Genomic DNA, 21579 nt, shown 5'->3' with positions numbered 1-21579 from the left:
GGGGCCTGCGGGTGAGGGGCGCGAGATCGCTGCAGCGGCTGAGAGTGCGCGGGGCTCTGCCGTGCTGTGGGGTGAGTGTAAGTGTGAGTGAGAAAAGTGAAGTTTGTGAGGGTGGGTGAGGGTGGGTGAGGGTGGGTGAGGGTGGGTGAGGGTGGGTGAGGGTGGGTGAGGGTGGGTGAGGGTGGGTGAGGGTGGGTGAGGGTGGACGACTGAGGGAGTGCGCGGAGTTGGCGGCCATGTGAGTGCGGTGAGAGGGAGGCTCGTGGTCGAGGGGACGGGACGCGTCGCCATGGCGACCGCGCTGGAGGGTGAACTCGACTCGAACAACACCGAGACTCATACAACACTCACAACACTCACACAACACTCACACAACACTCACACAACACTCACAACACTCACTCTGAGACTCACAGACTAACACAACACTCACAACACTCACACAACCCTCACACACAACACTCACAACACTCACACATAACACTCACAACACTCACACACAACACTCACAACACTCACACTGAGACTCACAGACTAACACAACACTCACAACACTCACACAACACTCACAACACTCACTCTGAGACTCACAGACTAACACAACACTCACAACACTCACACAACACTCACACTGAGACTCACAGACTAACACAACACTCACAACACTCACACACAACACTCACAGCACTCACACTGAGACTCACAGACTAACACAACACTCACAACACTCACACACTCACACAACACTCACACTGAGACTCACAGACTAACACAACACTCACAACACTCATACACAACACTCACACACAACACTCACTCACACACTCATACAACACTCACACTGAGACTCACAGACTAACACAACACTCACACACAACACTCACACACAACACTCACAACACTCACTCACACACTCACACAACACTCACACTGAGACTCACAGACTAACACAACACTCACAACACTCACACAACACTCACACACAACACTCACACACAACACTCACAACACTCACTCACACACTCACACAACACTCCCACTGAGACTCAGACTAACACAACACTCACTCACAACACTCACACAACACTCACAACACTCACAACACTCACACAACACTCACACCGAGACTCACACAACACTCACAAGACTCACTCACACACAACACTCACTCACAACACTCACACACAACACTCACTCACAACACTCACACAACACTCACTCACAACACTCACAACACTCACACTGAGACTCACAGACTCACACAACACTCAATCACAACACTCAGACTCACACAACACTCACAACACTCACACAACACTCACAGACTAACACAACACTCACTCAACACTCACTCACAACACTCACTCACAACACTCACAGACAACACTCACACAACACTCAGACTCGCACAACACTCACACACAACACTGAGACTCAAACAACACTCACACAACACTCACAACACTCAAAAAACACTCACTCACAACACTCACAGACTCACTCACAACACTCACACAACACTCACAAACACTCACTGATTAACACTCAAACCCACCACTCTCACAACACTCACGGATTTACACTCACACCCACCACTCACGACTCACCACAGCACACTCACCACTCGACAACAATAAGACACCGGCACAGCACAGAGACTCGCCGCTGACGCCACCGTGGAGATTGTAGTCCGTGCTTGAGAATCATCATCGCGAGCCACCCCTCGTGGTCCCGCGATGTATCAACCCGCGAGTCGACCTCATCGCTCCGTCCCCCCGGTGGGCGTCCTCTCTCGGCCGTGTGGCTGCCGTTCCGGTGTTCGTCTCGACCATCGCCCACCGCCCCTTCTGGCCGTGACGAACCCTCCCCCCCCCCAAGCCCGCGCTCACTTTGATTCACAGTTGCAATGACTCCTCCATTCGCCCAGCCTGTCCTCTAATCCGCGAGTTCTCCTCCCTGCCTCTCGGTCTCATTCCCAGCGTGCATCTCGGGGTGTTTTCAGCATTTGTTAATGAAGGATCGTGTTTCTAAAGCATGCGACATAGCGCATAGCAGGTAGTATACACAAGTTGGTTACACCCTTCCTCTTCGGGACCACTGCTACGTTGCTTTACACGACGATCGAGCTGCACTTTACAAACACACCGCTGCTTGCTATCGTCCGCCGCTCCGTCTCGTCGCTTTGGTCCCAGACCGCCTTCAATGTCGGGCCCAGGTGCACGCACGCTGCCGCGTTTCCCAGCTGACGCTCCTTCCACAGACGTCTGCTGTCGTCGAGTGGACTGATTGTGCGAGGCTGTTTTTCGCTCGTACACAGAAGAACTCTTCACTGTTATGCTCTCCGCGCTCTGCATTTTCCCAGTTCGAACTTTCGTGCAGAAAAGAGTCACCCAGGAATATCGGAAATTTTACAAATGTGGCTGGGGAATAGCTAGATCATTGGGAACACCCTCACAAAGTCTGGGAGCTACAGGTGCAACTGTGTCAGAGCACTGGACGCAATAAAACAAATCTACAAGTTTAAATAACAATTGAGGGAAAGGCTGGTCCCCCGCCATTGTAATGTGGAATGTTCACCACTGGCATCGGCCCACCAAGAGACGACTGCCGCCTTATCACTCGCCGGCAAATGTTGCACGTGTAGGTAGACAAGTGGCAATGTCAGCAGTCGTGGCTGTGATGGATCCTGCAGCTAAGCTTGCCTCCACTCTAATTAAACAGCATGGCTTTTATGTTATAGATGTTTTTGTATCTAATTAAAATTTCCGCATTTTAATAATGTGCCTTATTGCACCATATTTCAAAATGGGTGTGAACTTTCGCAGGCAATACATTTCATGCTTCGAAATTAATGTTTTGGTTTGGCCACGTCATGATCTGGCCAAATTTGTGTCATGAAACCGCCGCCAGCAAACTTGCAGGGTCCTGTCCTGAAGATACTTGGCTAGAGTTTCAAGCGAAACATAATGTACTGCATCCAATTGCAACATTTAATGATGAGAATTGTTCTTTAACTTAACCGCTGAACTCAAACAATATACTAACTGGGGCGATGAACTTTGTACATGTGACAATCTATTTTGTCTTGCCATTTTGGGTGGGGAAAGTTTTTATGACACATTTGACCAAATAATTACGTGGCTTAACTCAAAAATCAATTATGAATCATAAAAAATAGTTTACATGCTGGTGAATATTTTCCATGCGCGTAGAAGCGACATGTCACGTGCCGTAAGCGCGGACTGTAGAGTGTGGATAACTTTGCAATTCTGTTGTTGTGTACGGCAGCAATAGGTCCAGGAACTAAATAGAAATATCGAGGTCTGATAGCTACGAGAGTGTTTCAGGAGAGAGTTTGTGCAATGTGAGCACAGGATGGTCTTTGCGCTGTGATATTTGTAGATGAGGGCCTCTGCTCACCACAAGTGCTGGAGAACAAAGATGCAATGGACTCGGCACTGGCCCAGGCGAGGCCTGTGGGTCTGGCGGGGCACAGGAGGGAGGATCTGCACGCGGTGGAGCTCGCCAGGGGCCCGCTCGGCTACGGCTTCACGGTGGTGGCGCGTGCCCCGTGCCTGGTGAACTGCGTGCTACCAGGAGGCCCCGCCGACGTGGCCGGCCTGCGTGCCGGAGACCAAATCGTGGCCATAAACGACAAAGATGTGTCCTGCGCCAGCCATCACGGTGTGGTCGCCCTTATTGGGCAATCCCTCCACACTCTGAAGTTAGTGATGGCACAACATTACAACAAACCACATATTCTTTCAAACAATGAGACATCCCCCTGCAAATACAGAGAATCATTTGAAATGGATGGTGTACTTAAAGGTGCTCCCATATTGCACAAGATGGAAAACAACCATGGCTTCATGACAGACGAGCGCCTGCCTCCTGCCCACAGGGCCCAGTCGCTGGTTTATCCCATTGTGGCGGTCCCACACGCAGGCTCAGGTGATGGAGGCTGCGAGCTGCCATCTCGGTGGGAAGGGACCGATGACCCTGATGATTCACTGTCGGGGGATGTTGACCTCTTAAGCGTTAAAATGATTGTGTGCTATTTGGGGTCAGTGGAGCTACCTTCGTTTGACATGGACGCAGAGGTGGAAGTGTTGTCCACCATACAGTCGTGTTTACAGCGCCTTCGTACCAAGCACAGGATCCATTCCCTTCTGCTCATGAAAATCCTCCAGGACTGCATTCAGTTGTACAATGAAGAACACGCTCTGATCGCCACGTATGCAGCGGACAAGCTGGCCTTCAGTGTCGTCTGTCCGTATGACAGAAATGTAGTTGGCATTGTGACCGTAGCGCACGTCGACGACACTGCGGGTGAGGGCGGCGGTGGTGCACTGAGGATGTCTTGTCATGTGTTTTTTATTGATCCCACTCTGAGCGCACACAGCTGCCATGTTCCAGTTGCCCAGCAGTTTCTCTTCGAGTGCACACCTGACCCCGATACAAACGGCTGCCTCGAGTTTGGAGACTCGAGCCAGACACTGCTACAGTTTGTGTCTGTGCTCTATCGTGAAATGGGAGAAGTAATTGAGAAGATCAGGGCAGTGGCATTTGCTGACGTGGGACACATGGATGTGGAAGCCAAGAGAAGCGTCTACAGCCTGAACAGTGACAGCGGCATCGGAGGCTTTGGGATGGAGGTGAAGGACTTGCCGCTGGATGGGAATGGCGGCGCAGAGCCTACCGGAGAAACTCTGTTATTAGATGAGAATGTGTCTCTTTACACATCAAGCGTCTCAGTGGGCAGTAATTATAACCGGACTACAGACGGTGCGAGGTTCACTGCACTGATCGACAACGATACTCAAGGGGCATCTCGACGCAATGACGTTTACCTTGACAAACGACGCAATACAGAGGATTGTTCTTGCAGCAAGGACGCTGGCGTAGCCGCAAGCGGATCGCCATCCGTCGCGGAGTACAATGATACCCAGGTGTACTGTGCTGGAGAAGGAGCATTGTGCGTGGCGGAGGAAGTGGGCCGCGACCACGCTGTGTCGGCGAGTTACCCACGCGACCTGCCGCCTCCCATGATGCACATTGAGATGAACAAGTACAAGAAGGCCGTCGCTCCACAGCACAGAGCTCAGGGCAACACGTCCGACAGAAGCTCACTCACTCAACAGCTTTCTCAAACCAATGAGGATCTCACCCGGCCATCACTCAGTCAACCAGAGGTACAATTCAGTGCGGTTTAATGGAACATAGTTTCATGTGGTGTGATATCAAAGCTTCTATTGAATACACACAGAAACTGTACGGCTGCTCCATAGGGAGCTGTATTCATGCCTATACAAACAGCAGGGTGGTGCGCAGTGGTGAGGCTCGTGCCTCACGTCAGGAAGCGCCAGGGTTTGATTAACAAAAACGTGCAATATATCTTGTAATGGCCAAACATCCTCATGCTGAAAATTTACCTGCAAATTTCTCAATTGGGATAACTACAGGTGAAACTTTTCGCTAATTAGAGAACGTGACATTAAAGATGCTGTGACGTCATTCGCAAGAGTTGGCCATTGTGTGCGAGCGTAACAGTCCAAAAATGAAAAATGACCCGTAAATTGGATTACACACAGCAGCAACATCGCCTCCCGACTGCGAACATTTGGCAAGACCCTCCTGAAAGTAAGTTGAGATGTGGCTCCACTTTGATTCATCGTGCGGTATAAGGTCCCCACAGTCGTATTGTCTGTTTTGTAAATAGAGTTGTCATGTAATTATCGTGCTCATTTTGTTAATAAAATATTTATTTTGCCGACAAAATATTTGTGAACAAACACAAATAGAAGTACCAATGAATCGGTGCTTTACAAAACATTTCGTAGAGGCCAAGTGGAGAACGTTAGATCACAGAAGCATCCAAGGGCACACATTCGCCGAAATGCATACAACAAATACATTTATGGCTTTAGAATTGCTCATGCACACACACAATTATATTTATTGCAGTGGTGGGGGATGAGCATCTGACATTTCTTCGTGTTGAAACGTACATCTCGAATTTTCTGCACATGATTAGCATATAATTTTACCGCTTCATTAGTGTGCATACAGTATTCTGCGTGGAGTATTTGTGGATTATATTTATTTCAGTAGCCTGTCTGGCTTACTTGAGACCTGCCAGCTTGAAGAGGTTTTAATGTGTTTGTCACTGTGTGTAATGTGATGAAGCAGAGTGTGAAACTAAAGTATGGTGTTAGCTGAAACTCCAGCGAGTGTGAGAGATACTTGTTTATTCACGCTCATGCTTAATCGGTGCGGTGTGTTTCCATGCAGGACCTGGAGTCATCTGGGAGGCTCACAGATTCCATCAGACAAGCGCTCACAAGGACAGGACACAACGGAATCAGATTCACACGATCGGCTGACGCACTGGATGTGAGTGTTGGTTGGTCTTCACTTCCACCGCATGGGCACTGCCTCGCATCACATCTCCTGGGCATCGACCCTGAGCCTGCCACTGGCTGTGCCCTTCTCTTGACCCTGAGCCTGCCACTGGCTGTGCCCTTCTGTGGGTCTCAGCGCAGGGTGTGGGTGGCTGTGCGGGGCACATTCCCCTGTGTGTGTGTGTGATGCCGGCTTGCCTGTTGCCCTTACCCCACACAGACACCCATGGCAAATAAGGAGATCCCGCTGGCCTCTGTGTGGTGCCTGTCAGCTCTGCGCGAGTATTTTTATCCCGATTGTGTCATTGGGGTCATGCAGCATGGCATCCACCTGCAACCCTTCAATCAGCGTTGTGCATTGTTATTGCACTGGCTAGCACTGTCGCGTGCCTAGTAGTACAATTCACGTGGGCTGTGTCCATATTCACAGTCATGCTTTCCCCCTCAAAAAATATGTATAATTCTAGATGATTCAGCTGCACATCAGGTTGCCATGTGTAACGTCGAACGAACCTGCCGGTGAACACCATAAGAAAGAGAGAGGCAAAATCACATTATTATAGGGCCTCATTGAGTCAGGAGGGTCCTACCAATTGTTTTTCAGTAGGGGGTGATATTCTGACAATGTAATGCCAATTGAGAAAAGCAGGTACATTTTCAGCTTTGGGAAGCTTGGCCAATGCCAGTCACATTGTGTGTGGTTTTGCACGAGCGTGGAGGATATGGTGGGCGGCATGCTCATGCCGAATATAACCAACACACGTGTGGGAGTCATCGCTCGTAGGTGTGGGTGCTGTGCCCCAGGCAAGGGCTGTTGTCACCTTCTGTAATCCCGAGGAGCACTTAACTGTGATGGTTACTGGTCCTGTGAACTTCACTCATTGATTGCTCCACCCATATTGAGGTCTCGGCCTATCAACCAGACTCTTTCATTTCATCCAAACTGTGTTCAACCACCACACTGCACACACAACAACACGCTCCACGCTTACCTTCTCACTCACGGACTCACTCATTCATTCAATCACTCTCTCACCCGATAAATCACCCGCTCGCTCACTCACTCACCAGACTGCAGGTCACCTCATTTCTCATTCCGATTCGTCCCTCGCACTACTCCACTTTGGGTAACCCTTCCACCGTCTCTTTTCTCAAGCTCTTCTAATAGCCTTCCACTCTTACCTATTTCAACTTTGATGGTGCTGTTTGTTGCTGACCGCTTGATATTTTGGGTCTGTGTCTAACGCTTGCGCACGACGAGCGATGCTGGGAGTTGCCTATCCTCATTGTCACCCACTGCCAAATTTTGTTCAAGTTTACACCTAGAAACGCATTGTCATCCAAATACTCACAAAAATATAGTCTTCATTCGAAGCTTTCGTGACTGCAGGAATTACTCTTTTGATCTTTCCGTAAAGTCACGTAGAAAGAAAATAAATTAAATAATAATAGAATACGACGTTTCGATTGCAAGACAAGCAACCGTCATCAGGTAAGAATGAATGAGAAAACAAACCTAGTAAACTTAGAGATATAATGCAATACAACACAGAGAGTCGGCTAACACAACAGTCAACACCCTACCTGGTTGATTACGTTCTTCCAAAGATTGCTAAATTTGAGAGAGAGACAAAACACAGAAAATGCATTTTCTTTCTACGTGACTTTACCGAAAGAACCAAAGAGTAATTATAGTCTTGATTAATTTTATTCCAGATTTTTCAGAATCAGAAACTAAATCAATGGTATGAATCATAATTAACAACAAGTACGTAGGCTTGTGTCACGTGTCATTTTGAATATTCGTACATAAAATAAATACATCACAGTTTAACATCAGTCAAGAAATATGTACAATTGGTATCTAGTAGGTGTGCTCCATGTATATGGGTGTATGTACTCCAAGCTTAAAGGGTGCCACGGTATGATGTAATGCATTGGCGAGTGGCAGTAGCTCTGTGGATTGTGTGTAAATAAGCTGTCTGTTTGTGTTCCACAGGGCACTGTGGCATCAGATGGAGGTAAGTTCTGCGTTCTGCCCTTACTTGAACTTTCATAACTTCCTTTGTTTTGTGATGGCATTATGGCGATATCAGGTTGGGGATGTCGCGAGGGTGATGGTGACAATGTGGAGGATGGCATGTGAAATTAGGAATGCGCCCGCTAAGGGAGACGACACCGTGTGTGAGAGGATATGATGTGCGCCTGTCAGACCACGGTGTTTGCGGTGTTACGCGGGCGCGGAGCGGTGGAAACCCAGAGCGCCGCTCGCCGGGGCCCTTGGGTTGTCGGGCCGCGTGCATTCTGGGCTCGCGGGTGCAAGCAAGGCGGCGTGCGTGCGGTCCGCGAGCGTGCGACGTTACGGGGAGCCGGCGACGTCGAGGGACCTCGGCCGGCAGAGACGCAGACAGAGCAGGGGCAGGGAGCGTGGAACGGCAGACGTCGTGCGGGGACCGGGAGAGCGGCACGCGGGGCGCGGGATGGGAGAGCGAGAGCCGGGGGGTGATGGCGGCGGCGTGTCGCTTCGTGTAGTCTTCTCTCTATTGCTTTCCTTCTTCGTTTTTGCCTCTATTTTACTCTGTTCTGTCTCTCTTACTCTATTTCAACATTATCTAACATCCAATTGCTAAATTTGGTTATTGTTCTCCAACCTTGCAGTGAGCTGATGTGTTAATAATCAACATGTTAAAAACTCGTGCACATGACAATTTAATTAGGTTGGCTGTGTCAGGTAGTGGATGGTTACACGACAAAAACTTCATGAGATGCATTACGTGGGCTGACCCAAAAACAATTATTATCTGTCATAAATTTACACGGTTGTTTGTAAAATTTCAAATTGTATTTCGATGACTGCCACTAAAAAACTCAATTAAACTAAAACATTTTTTATTTAATAGGTAAGGCCCACTCAGCTATATAGCTATTTTTTAGAAGCGGCCTGGCCACAAATGATAGCTCAACGAAGTGGCTTATCACCTGGAAATTTATAGCAGCCAAATACTCTAAACGCAGAAACATTCACGCGACCACGGGAAAAACACGCAAACTCCAAATATACAGCAGCAGGCATCGTCAGGGGTGGGATTGAGCCCACGACCTCCCGTATACCAGACAAGGTAGTTAACATCTCGGCACGATGACACCCCACTATTGATGGCGTGGGGTGATGTGAATGTCGTAAGATATATTTTCATTCCATTGTTTGTGCATAATTGTCAAATGTGTTTTGAGCACACAATATTTAGTTTAATCCTAGGCATGGCATGCATCAGCCTTAGTTCTGTCAGCGCGTGACGGTTGTTTCAGCAGCAGCGGCAGCAGCGGCAGTGGGTGCGCTGCTGCTGCTTTTGGGAGATTGGCCAGTGCCTCTCAGAGCCTCCCCTGTGAAGTCCTCTTCAACATCCTTTACATCTTAAATATAAAGATGGTTTTGCATCATGTGGGTTGTCATTACAAACTCGTAAGTTGTGGTTGAGGTTATGTGTCTGGCAAATTAGGATACTTACACGAAATGCGGTTTCATTGCGTTTAATACATAATGCATAGCACGTGCATAATTTACGTTGTGTGTCAGCACGTTGCTAAGGGACGCGCTTTAGAGGGATGGTCTCGGCCGTTGGATTAGTCGTTGACCAAATAAAGCCCGCGATTATGATTTTGTCTGAAAGCAATGGATCATTTTTAGTGTAAGATGTCACTTTGAGGCTGGTGCAGTGTGTATTGAGTGAGGTGCAGTCCCTGGCAGGTTCGTCCACGTGTGAGCGGAGTGCGTAGGGACGCAGTCGCGCCGTAGTCGTCTCTGCGTGTGCGCGGCGCGAAGTCTGCGTTGCTCCAGTGCCGGCTCGGCTGGTGGCAGTGGCACTCACCGTCCTGGGGACGATGTGTCCGCTGCCGGAGCCGTCATGGGGATGATCCCGCGGCGGGCCGGCGGTCTCGCAAACTCACTCTAGACCTAAGCCGCCAGGAATCACGTTCACTTCTCCCTCATCATGCGTGCAGGATAATGGAATGCGGTAAGACATTTTAATGTTGTGCTATTACAATGAATGCATCTCGTGGTATTCGTTATAATATATGTGGTGATCTCCTGGCTGTTTTCACTTTATTTTCTAAACGTATTTACAAGCTCTGACTAACAAATAACAAAACAGAGTAAATTACATGCGGATCATAACACTGGTTCATAGGACCCTATCCTCAATTCACTGACAATTATATTTCAGTTCCAACATAACAAATTCCATTGCTATAACTCTGTTTCGATGTGGTAAACTCCTCTCCATTTCTCGGACTCTGTGTGCCTGTCCACTCACTCGGCCTGGGTGAACACCGCTGCAGACCCCCTGCTCTCACCGGCCGCTACCGCCGGGGCCTCTTTCCCCCTCGCTGCCCGCCACCGCTGTCACCCCGTTCGTCGGCCCGGCTCTCGCTCTCCTGTCCCGCGCCCCGCGCGCCGCTCTCCCTGTCCCCGCACGACGTCTGCTGTTCCGCGCTCCCTTCCCCTGCTCTGTCTGCGTCTCGGCCACTCCCCGAGTCGCTGCCGTCCCCGGTCCCGTCACGTCGCACGCTCGCGGACCGCGCGCACGCCGCCTTGTTTGCCCGCGCGAGCCCAAAACGCACGCGGCCCAACAGTGTGCAGACCTGGCGAGCGGCCCTCTGGGTTGCCGCCACTCACTCGCTCTTCAGCCACTGCTTCCCTAGAATCCATCACCATCGCAGTGCCTCTGGATACTAGGCACTAACGAAGCCGCTTTGGGTTAGGGTTGGCTGCGGAGTTTCCGTGATCCCGCGCCCGCGTTACACCGCAAACATCGTGGTCTGACAGCCGCGCATCTTCCCCTTCACACGCGATGTCGTCTCCCTTAGCGGGTGTGTGCCTAATTTCACACGCCATCCTCCACATCGTCACCATCACCTTGACGACATCCCCAACCTTATTCTGCGATAAACCCCTCACAACACACGTCTGGTAACTGGTATTTGTACCAACTCTACCATTTCTGTGTTGTTGCTGAACAATCGTAATTCTTTTTTGTCTTTACTTTTCAAAGTATTTTTTTCTTCACCTCTGGAAGCCGGTCTGTTGCGGTTCACAACGACTGGTTGAGTGGCATTGATCCTATGCAGTGCTCTCAGCACCAGGTCAGCGTAGCTCACTCAGACACTTTGTGGTGGAGAAGTCAACAGTGGCTGTCGTGATGGATGGACCCAGCGCTCTAAACGGGAGATGAGCACTGCCTCAATGCTCATGTGTGCAGGAAACCACTTTGTCTATTTTAGTTTTTGAAACTCGAAAGACACGTCTCTTTTTGTTCTAGTATATTTAGCTGTCTTTCCACTTTCACACTGTCTTGCCTGGGTTTCCTTGTGGGATGTGGAGCTGGATGTTGTTGATTGTGTTGGACAGAGTTAGATCGGGGAGAACTGAACTCCAGCAGCAGTCAGCAGAGTGTGAGCAGCAACGCGAGCCTGCCGTCGGCGCTCGGCGTACGGCGCCAGCAGCAGCTCTCCTACGAGGGCCGCGTGGCCAGCTGGGCCCTCTCCTTCGAGCGCCTTTTGCACGACCCGCTGGGCCTCCGCTACTTCACGGTGAGTGCAAGGCTCCCGCGGGCCTCACGCCAGTGCAGTAGAACCATCAGAGCTGCACACGCCGGGTGGCAGGTTGGCGCAGTCACAAGTCTGTGCCTCGCTGCAAGAAGGCCCTGGGTTCGATTCCCAACTCCCTTGTTCTGCATCGGTTTCCTCCAGTTTCTCTGGTTTCCTCCCATAGCTGAAACCAAAAGTACAATGTACCTGCTATTGGCCAAATATCCCAATGCTGAAAAATTACCCGCAAATTACTCAATTGGGATCACACATACCGATTTCTCCCTCGACTGCAAAAACTTGAAAATTAGTCTTGAGACTCGGTGAGGTTTTCCTGGCTTATTAATAATATTGATAATAAATACAACACGTACTGTATGTACTTGAGGTAGAGATTAATGGCATTTATGTTGTTGCACATTGCAAGTATTGGGATTCATCTGTGAAGTAAGTTGTGTTTATTCAATGAAGCAGCCTCCCCTTTGATTGAACAGGAGTTCCTGAAGAAGGAGTTCAGTGAGGAGAACATCCTGTTCTGGCTCGCATGCGAGCAGTTCAAGCAGACTGCCTATCACGACAAACACACCGTGAGTCTCACTCTCACAGCACTGCCATACATAGTGAGTGTCACTCTTACAATCACTGTCGTTCTCACAGCACTGCAGTGCTCGTAGCACACTTGTTTTGTCTTCAATTAAATGTATTCAAATTAAAAAGAGACGCATGTATTTATTATCTTGGTGAATGCCTTGGCAGAATGAAATTAGGAACATTGTATAGGTAGTATAACACAAGTTACAGGACGATTAGCAGCTGTATATGAAAGTGATCACTTAGCATGTCAGTTTGTTGAATTTGTGGTAAGAGTTGTTGGCTTTATTGGCATTCGCGTCACTTTTTCACAGCTGCGGGAGAAGGCGAGAGAGATCTTCCACGCGTTCCTTTCACGCCGCGCGCCCAACCCCGTCAACATCGACAGCCACGGGAAGCTCTGCGAGCGCATGCTGCAGGACCCTCACGCCAACATGTTCCTGGAGCAGCAGCAGCAGGTACGAGTGTCGTCGCCCGCCTCTCTGCCGTCCTCCTGGACGCGATCGTGACATAGACGCCACGCGAATTTTGACCGCTCCGCGTCGCAGAATGCGTGCGACGAGGGGAGCCCGCCATGAGGCTGCTACGCTAACAGGTGACCGCGCTCGTGTTCGTTTCCACGATTTTAGTCCAACTCCGCTCGTTCACGAATTCTCTCGTCCACGACCCCCGTCCCTTCACGGCGCTGTGGCGCGGCTGCCGCGGTGACGTGTGCAGATTTTCAGCCTCATGAAGTTTGACAGCTACGCACGCTTCCTCAAGTCGGCTCTCTACCAGCACTGCCTTCTGGCGGAGGTCGGGGGACATCCCCTGCCTTCCCTTGCCTCCCCCGCCGTGAGCCCGGCAGCTTCACAGCTCACTGCCAACCAAGCCTCGGCTGCCATTCCGGACCAGGTGACCAGACATTGCGTCCGGTCTCAGTGGCGTTTGCACCGGCCTTGGGACCAAATATGACATTGGCCTTGAACAGGGCAACTGTGAACGAGCACGATACAACTGTCATGATAAACCAGTGGAGGAATTGAACTCGGTTCTCCGTGCGTAAGTAATCAAAAACGTACAGTGGAACTTATGTCAAAATGTCCCAACGTAACAGCACCCATCTGAAAAGGAGTCTTCAGACTCGATGCGACTTTTCTGGGTAAATAAGAAAATATCATCATCGTTATTATACTGATTAAAAATTAATCCCGATGTTGTGTTTCAAATGTGCATGCAACAAAGCAGAGATGGGAAGTGCAACGGTGAGGGCTGTCGTGAGCATGTGTAGGCCGGGACCGATGAGGACTGGTGCCGTGTGGTGTTGCCCGATGGGCACAGCGCCACTCTGCACGTGAGGCCACGCCTCTCCATCCGGGAGCTTCTGCGGCCGCTCTGCGAGCAGAGGGGTCTCCCCCTCGCGGCCACAGACGTCTTCCTGCTCGGCGGAGAGAAGGTGTTTCACTTCACCTGGGTTCAGGCATTGGCATGGCCCAGTGCCACGCCGCTTCGGCAAATGCTACTCTGCGCACGGCGTAGCCGGCTGCTGTCAAGGAAATTCTCGTGTACGCTAGGCTATAGGCAAGGCTACATACACGCGTAGCTGCCCCATGTGCATGCTACAATAATCTCTTGCTTTTCATCTCCCTAGCCCTTGGTCATGGAGCAAGAAAGTTCTTCCCTGGCGATGCGCGAAATCCGACTGGAGCCCAGGACGTTGTTCAGGCAAGTTCTCGCAAACAAGACGACTGGATTTTGCAATCGGGGACGATATTGCTTTGTCTAATCCCAATTCATTAGCTTGCAGTGAAGCTTTTCAGCATTGAGATGTTTGGCCAATACAATATACAATGCACTGTATGTGTTTAATCTTGAGAAGGAAACTGGAGAACGTGGGGAAAATCCCGATAGAACAGGGGGAGAATGTACAAACTCAGCACACAGAATGACAAATGAGTTGGGTATCGAACACAGGTCCTTCTTGCTGCGAGGCATGGGTGTTACCACTTCGCCACTCATCCGTCCATGTTTACCAGTGTCCATGAAGCGTCGTAATGTTTTGAGGAAGGCGCCTCATGGGCTATCTCATCTCAGTGTTTTGTAGTAGAACAACATCCGTTTTAATCCACGGTAATGACACAACCTCCTGGAGAGCTGTGTGTTGATTATAGCTTTCGCACAGCAGTCGCATCAAATCATCACACATGCTAACAGCCACGGAAATAATATAATTAGATGATTTGCATTATACAAGGCATATACATTTCAGACGTGGTCATGTGAACCCAGTCTGACCCCTTACTTACGTAACAATCTCTTCTGTTAGCGCTGTCTCTCCCACAATTCCTTTAGAAGGTGCTTCATGTGCATGGCTGCTGGGTATGTGTGTGCGTTCGCTAACAGCACTTGCCCAGTCTGTGGTATATTCTTGGTTCTTTCGGTAAAGTCACGTAGAAGGGAAATAATAAAATAATATTAATATAAAACAATATATTACATAAAATATATATTTATATTATTTTATTATTTCCTTTATACGTGACTTTACCGAAAGAACCAAGAAGATGAATCCCTGCAGTCACGAAAGCTTTAAATCAAAAGTCTGTTGTATGTTGAACTTCCTTCACACCGTACGTAGCCACCCGTGCTAAAAAGGCAACACGGGGGATATTTTCTTTGTTTTGTGCGTAGGCTGGACCTGGTTCCCATTAACAGATCCGTGGGCGTGAAAGCCAAGCCCACGAAAGCCGTCACCGAGGTGCTGAAGCCAATCGTCACCAAGTACGGCATGAAGCTGGAGGACCTCGTGGCTACCATGGTGGGTCCCGCCTGCAAGACGCACGGCTCGCAGGGAAGCATCATTCACCTCGTTACGGAGGATATTGGGCGGTGGCGCGGCCCAGCGATAGCAGTGCTCGCTGCTCATTACAGAGGTTCATGGATCGAATCCCGCAGTCCCCCTGCTTATTACTGAGGTGCATGATAACGATTATAATAATACTTCTGCTGTGCACCATCTGCTTCAGAGTGGATGTTAAAGATCCCGCGACGCGATTCACAAGATTCGGCCTTCGTGCGCCGACGTCGGGGTCCACATTTTCCAAATAAAAATAAAACATTGCAGATTACCCAATTGGGATTACGCACAACAATCATTGCCCCCCACTGCTCTGGATCACTGATACTATCTTGAGTTCTTACCTGGTTAAACATCGCATTGGCCACATGGTCTTCTTGAAGTAATCATTTTGAGTACCATTGGTTTATCACAAGCAAACTCTGGATCGGTTTGCACATTAATTGTCTCACAAACAGAGTCAGGCTTGCATAAGCCAATGCTGTTTAAACCAACGCATTAACACCGATAATGATGCCCAGCTACGCTCTGAATTCTCCGTAACGGTCAAACGTTTCAATGCGGCGACACAAACACGCGTCTTTCACAGGAAGGGCAGAGCGTCCCCCTCGACCTCGGGATCGCCGTGTCCAGCCTGGACGGGCAGCGCGTGGTGCTGGACACGCGGCGGCAGCAGCTACGCACCCAGCAGGGTGAGGTCCCGGCCGCAGCGGCGTAAACCCGCGCCGAGGCTGCTGCGTCGCCACCACACGCCGCGCTGATCGTTCAGGATCGCCGGATTAGTTTGTTTCAATTTGTACACAAATGTCTTGAGATTGTTTCTGAATTTATTATTGATTACATCCTGACCGTGCGGTCAGCATTGATACAAATGTCACTGAAGACGGCTGCTTGCGTTGTAGCCGAAACGTCGTGAGAATTATTTCATTTTATTATGTTTTATTTTTATTATTTTATTACTTCTCTTCTACGTGACTTTACCGAAAGAACCAAGAAGATGAAATGTCACTTTGTTTTATAGATTTTATATGAATGTGTAGTTACGCTATTGTGAAGCTAATATTCTAACCAAGTTCCCAATGGCTTTTAGCCACAGCACTGAGACTCGATGAGGCCTTCCTGGGTAAACAAGTGTTATATAATAATCTGATGATGGAGCTGAAACGTAGCTCGTGGTGGTCGTGGTGGTGTGTAAATTCCAGGCGGTGACGCTACGGAACGCGGTCACACGCCGCCCGCAACTGCCCATGTGCTCGCAAGCAGCCCGGTCCAGGTGAGTGCCACTCACGTCACACTCACGTGAGCGCGTGGGCCAGTGTGAGCAGGGTGGCAGCGCACCCGTGATGCTCACGGTAGCCATGTTGCATGGGGGTTGTCATCTTAGCTTCTGATTGGCTGGTGCAGTGGGAGAGATGTTGTAATCCCTAGCAACCACTGAACGCTCACAGCTTTACAATCTCACTAGGACCCATGTATTTACTTTGTCTGGTGGTCCGTAACCTCTGATGGCATTAAGAATCAAACTGTGATCGCAACCTGCCAGAAAAATTTCAGGCGCAATTTCTGTACACTAGCCCCTGACCAACATCAGCATAGGATACTCAGACGCAGCCTGGCACAATCACCTTCAAGTCTACTTTGTCAAATGTAATAGGTGCTCGTGAACAGATATTGCTTGATCACTGAGTGGCTAATTGGCGACATGCTTTTGTGTGTAATGCAGGTTCGTTCGGGAAATGAAAAAAAGTCCTATGCAAGACATATTTCAACTGCGAAAGCTATTTTTGGAAGTGGTGAAAAATGTGACAACTCGTCAAAACAAACTTATATATCAAGAAAAAAGAAAACTGGGACAAAGATGGATGATGTTGAAGGTTAGGACTGTGTGCATTCTAAAAGATGTTACTCGTTGGGGTCCACTAATCCTTGTCGACCCAGATGTCAACAAACAGAACGTTGTCTTTATTCGTGAGCTACTCTACGACGTGCTCTCTGCGTCTCCTGTGCAGACAAAAGAGCGTAGCCAGAGGTGTTGCCAGCCCCGTTGCCTGTGCCCACGGCACGTGCGTGGAGCGTGCCCCATGGCTCTCGGAATCGCCGCGCGTCAGTTTCACGTACGCGGGGTCGCGTGCGCGCTCTGTTCCAAACCAGTCAGCAAGTGGATTTAAAACTCACTGAAGCGGGTAGGCTGTGAAAAGCATGCGGTTTTTTCTTGCGGAACTCAAAATATTTAATTCCCCATGCTAAATGATCTTAATTTGTACTGAGCTTCATAGCTCATTGGATTGCTGCAGTCTAAATAAAGATTCTAATTGTGATGATATTGCTTTGTGTTTCGACAGAACTATTTGAAATCCTGGTGAAGGCGCAGAGCAATCGTGTCAACGATCAGCGGGGACTGCTTTGCAAAGAGGACCTGATCCTGCCAGACTTCCTCAAGGCAAATTCTGCTCATCACAAGCACAGGCACCACCAGCCTGCAGCCACCAACACATTCACCTCCGCTGCCATCCACAAGAGAGAACTCCACAGAAACCCGCTCGATCACAAGGCCACAGAGCCAGGAGCGCAGAGGACCAACAGGGCCACCCTTGAGGAGTCCAGGGGAAGTTGTATTCCTGCGAACCACAGGACCCATGAGTACTCTCGACTCGAGTCTCTTCCCTCACAGCACAAGAGACCCGACCCTGGTTATTCTGAACGCCCGCGCTTGGGCCCGACGCACCACGAGTCCAACGGCGCCGAGGGGAGTCGCCAGTCCAGGGCCGCCTGCGTAGCGGTTTGTGCGAGAGATGTCAGGGCCACGCGTCATCCCAGCCCCAGCGTCCGGCCCAGTGCAGCGCAGGGTAAGAGGACTCAGTCTGTGCGCACGAGAGACCCGGGGAAGACTCTGCACCCTTGGGAGACGTCGCGCGCCGAGGATTACCGCGCGGGCACGGGGGAGATGGCAACAGGGCACCGTGGAGTGGCGGACAGCAGGATGCGAGGTGAAGTTGTGCCAGACGTGTCTGCTTCTGGTTACATCATTCTGTCTTGGCCACTTCAAGCGTATGTGTAACTCAGTGTTTCATGTGGAGGGACAGCTATATGAAGGTGTATTCTTTGTACTGAAATTCTCCACAACACTCATCACTATTTTGTGTCATCTATGATATTACCTTGTGTCGAACTAGGACCCATATTTTATGTATGGTCCTTACCTATAACGTCTGTCAGCTCACCAGCATTGCTTCAAGCGAGCCTGACACACAATGCTGATGAGACACCTCATGTCAGGACTCTTCCAGTCTGCTTGTGTTGTGCTCTCCTGTGCAGTCATGTGGCTGATGGAATGTATAGGAAGTGCTTTTGTTTTTTACGCGGGGAGACAAATACGTGAATCGGGCGTAGCGTCTCTTTTTAGTCCATCACGCTAACAAGTATGATTATTACAAGAGTGTGCGATATTTTGATGTTGATGGAGTGTCTAATGCACGTCTGTCTGACTACAGGCACCGTCCCACACCTTTCATGTTGCCATATACGAACATTATTTACAAAAAACATCTCCCGTGTAAATCATGACCTGCGCCCGCGTTCATCCTGAATTCTTGATCTTAGATGATGAGAATGGCAACGAAGGAGCCAAGCGGAATCTGGTGGCCGAATTGGACTTGGCGAGCCACGCCACGGCCATGCGACTCTCCAAGGTGGCCAACCACACCGCACTGCTGCCTAACTGCAACCCGCACGGCGGTGGCGTCGCGTCTCGGCCGTCGCGCGCGCCTCCGCAGTCTGCGCCTCCGCACGGTAACACAGCGCGTCGTGCAACACGGCCTGCTTCCTGCTGCTCGCGAAACTCGCATTCTAAGCGGCGCGCGTGCTCGTCCTAACGTCGTCATGCATCATTCGTAATGGAATTCGCCAAACATCTCGATGTAGGGCCACAGAGCTTGGCCAATTGTTGGTAGCCTTTTCTGGCTGCATTCCCACTTGTCTGCTGTCTCCTGCACCTCTGTGCAAACATCGCTAAAGACGCCGCTGTATGAAAATAAACCGTGATTAGATGTACCATATTGCAACATTCCTATTATCGTAAGGCTATGAACTCACAGAGTTGAAAATTGTGGCCATTCCAACAGAGACAACTGTAGACCAGTTTCATCCTCTCAAGGACTCATCAGTACAATAATACGACCACACATCCCTTGAGCTGGTGCATGTATGTATATTGAGCTTCTTTCACACCGTACGTAACCATCCGCAGTTGTAAACAAATGGGTTTTTAATCTAGATTTAAAAGTGCATTGCTCCAGTGGCTTCCTAATGAAGGCTGAAAGCATTGTACATGGGATGTGATTACATGAAATGCACACAAGGCATGATGGGAGTTGTGACTTGTTGCTGTTTGTGAGCGGCTGACCTCTGCACGTAATCTCTACACTGATTGATGCGGTAGGCCTTGATGACACTGCTTCATAGGAGGAATGTCTGCCTGTTAGGCTTCACCTGATAAGAGACGTGGATTGATAAGTGTTATCGTTTGTCTCCCATGTAACGGATAAATAATTCTGAATTAAATTTTTGTCACGCAGACTTCCTATATCGCAAACCCATTCCCCACATAGCAACTGCGGCCACCTTTATTGTATCAGCCGAGGACTGCAAACTCTCATTTGTGCGCTGCAGATCACAGTGCCACGCGGAGCCACAGGCCACCAGGCCGCACCGACGTTCTTGGCACTGAGAAGAAGCCACTTTACCGGGAAGCGCTGGACGTCGACAGCGTGGACTTTGCGAAACCCCGGGGCCCCCCATTGTCCAGAAAAACGCAACACGGGGCACAGGCCACTGACGCCACGCGCGGCGCCCAGGCCTCCTGTAGCCTGGAGCAGGTCGCCCACGAGCTGACGGCGCGACAAGGCCGCACCCGCGTGCCCATCTACCGCCACTCAGGCCCGGCGGCAGCGGGGGCGGGGGACGAATCGCTTTGCAGAACCCGACAAGAAACGACGCTGAAGGCATCTTTTGTTTAGCATCAGTCTGTTGGATACCACACGTTGCGCCATACATTTCTCAGTCCGTCTGGACCTGATATCAAATTTTGTATTTTAAAACAGCATTCTTCAACCCAAGAGGCCCATGGCATAAATGCAGTAAATGCAAAAAATATTATTCTAAACGGCCTAATATCAAATTAGACAACTAATAATTCGACTGACCTATGTTTAGGACCACTAATATATGATGTATTAGTATTTTAACTAAATATAGTGTCAAATATACTGTATTGCTAAGGAAAGTGGTATTAGAATTGCTCAAACTTCACGTGACCACCACAGCCCGAGGAGGTCTTCATCCAGCAGTCGACTGACAAGCGTTACAGTAAATTATTATTTATTAGGAATGTGACAATGAAGCTCTCCACAGTTTGATGACATGTTACAGTTGCAAATCGATTCACAATTGTTTTGGTGTATTTGTGGTATATGTAGAACATTGTGGTGGGACTACAAAAACTACTGGAATATAGTTTATATAAACATGCCAATTCAAAACGATCGATTCGCATCTGCACAATACAACACGTGCATCTTGAGTGTAGTTGGGATGCATTTCAACGAACCATAGTGTGAGTATTCATGCTTCTGTACGTATTGCAAAATGCTGCTGGCAAGGTGGATAATAAAGGATGTATCACTCGTTCCTGACAGTCCACATCCGGTGACGTTCATTGTCATGCATGGTGCAGACACGTACCCACAAGCACCCAACTGTTAATCTCTTTCGGCAGACAATAAACACCAAGTGCAAAATGCACACTGCCCAACAAAGGACCATAGCATTTCAGAGCCAGCCATGCACGGTGTAAGCAAGCCAACCTACAAGATTTGCTTTTTACAACATAAATCAGAACCCCAACACATGAGGCAGAGAGCGTGCATTCAAGTTTTATCAGAGTACATATGGATTAACATATACGCACACCAGCCCACGGTCTACATTGCAGTTGGTTTATAATTTATTTTATGGTTAAGCCATGTCATGATCTGGCCAAATGTGTGGTATGACGCTCCACCACGCGATAGCCAAATACATTAAACGGTCACGTGCAATAAAGAAAAGCTCAATTATTATTGAACCATACAATGGTAAGTCATTATAGACATGTTTAACTACTAC

General features: G+C 49.4%; 1 protein-coding gene across 6 annotated transcripts; it reads left to right on the top strand.

The window, feature by feature from the left end:
* Positions 1 to 4: 4 nt before the first annotated feature.
* Positions 5 to 21102, top strand: LOC144935246 (regulator of G-protein signaling 12-like). Of its 6 annotated transcripts, none has more exons than XM_078861806.1 (18): positions 5 to 71; positions 3403 to 3724; positions 4403 to 5192; positions 6292 to 6393; positions 8401 to 8422; positions 11812 to 11993; positions 12485 to 12577; positions 12896 to 13039; positions 13299 to 13475; positions 13852 to 14016; positions 14212 to 14285; positions 15252 to 15378; positions 16007 to 16109; positions 16620 to 16690; positions 17141 to 17291; positions 17760 to 18404; positions 19018 to 19206; positions 20086 to 21102. In XM_078861806.1, the coding sequence occupies exons 2-18, from the start codon at positions 3447 to 3449 to the stop codon at positions 20430 to 20432; spliced, it is 3660 nt and encodes a 1219-aa protein (XP_078717932.1). In that variant the 5' UTR covers positions 5 to 71; positions 3403 to 3446; the 3' UTR covers positions 20433 to 21102. The 6 variants fall into 6 exon arrangements, with proteins under 6 accessions (XP_078717932.1, XP_078717931.1, XP_078717927.1 ...); XM_078861803.1 differs by adding an exon at positions 1980 to 2055 and having other exon boundaries at positions 59 to 71; positions 3403 to 5192; XM_078861805.1 differs by having other exon boundaries at positions 3403 to 5192; positions 19018 to 19106.
* The last annotated feature ends 477 nt before the right edge of the window (positions 21103 to 21579 follow it).

This window comes from Lampetra fluviatilis, chromosome 12 (assembly GCF_964198595.1).
Source record: "Lampetra fluviatilis chromosome 12, kcLamFluv1.1, whole genome shotgun sequence".
Taxonomy (NCBI): domain Eukaryota; kingdom Metazoa; phylum Chordata; class Hyperoartia; order Petromyzontiformes; family Petromyzontidae; genus Lampetra; species Lampetra fluviatilis.
The sequence above is the reverse complement of the archived record's forward strand: the minus strand, read 5'-3'. Positions and strand labels throughout refer to the sequence as shown.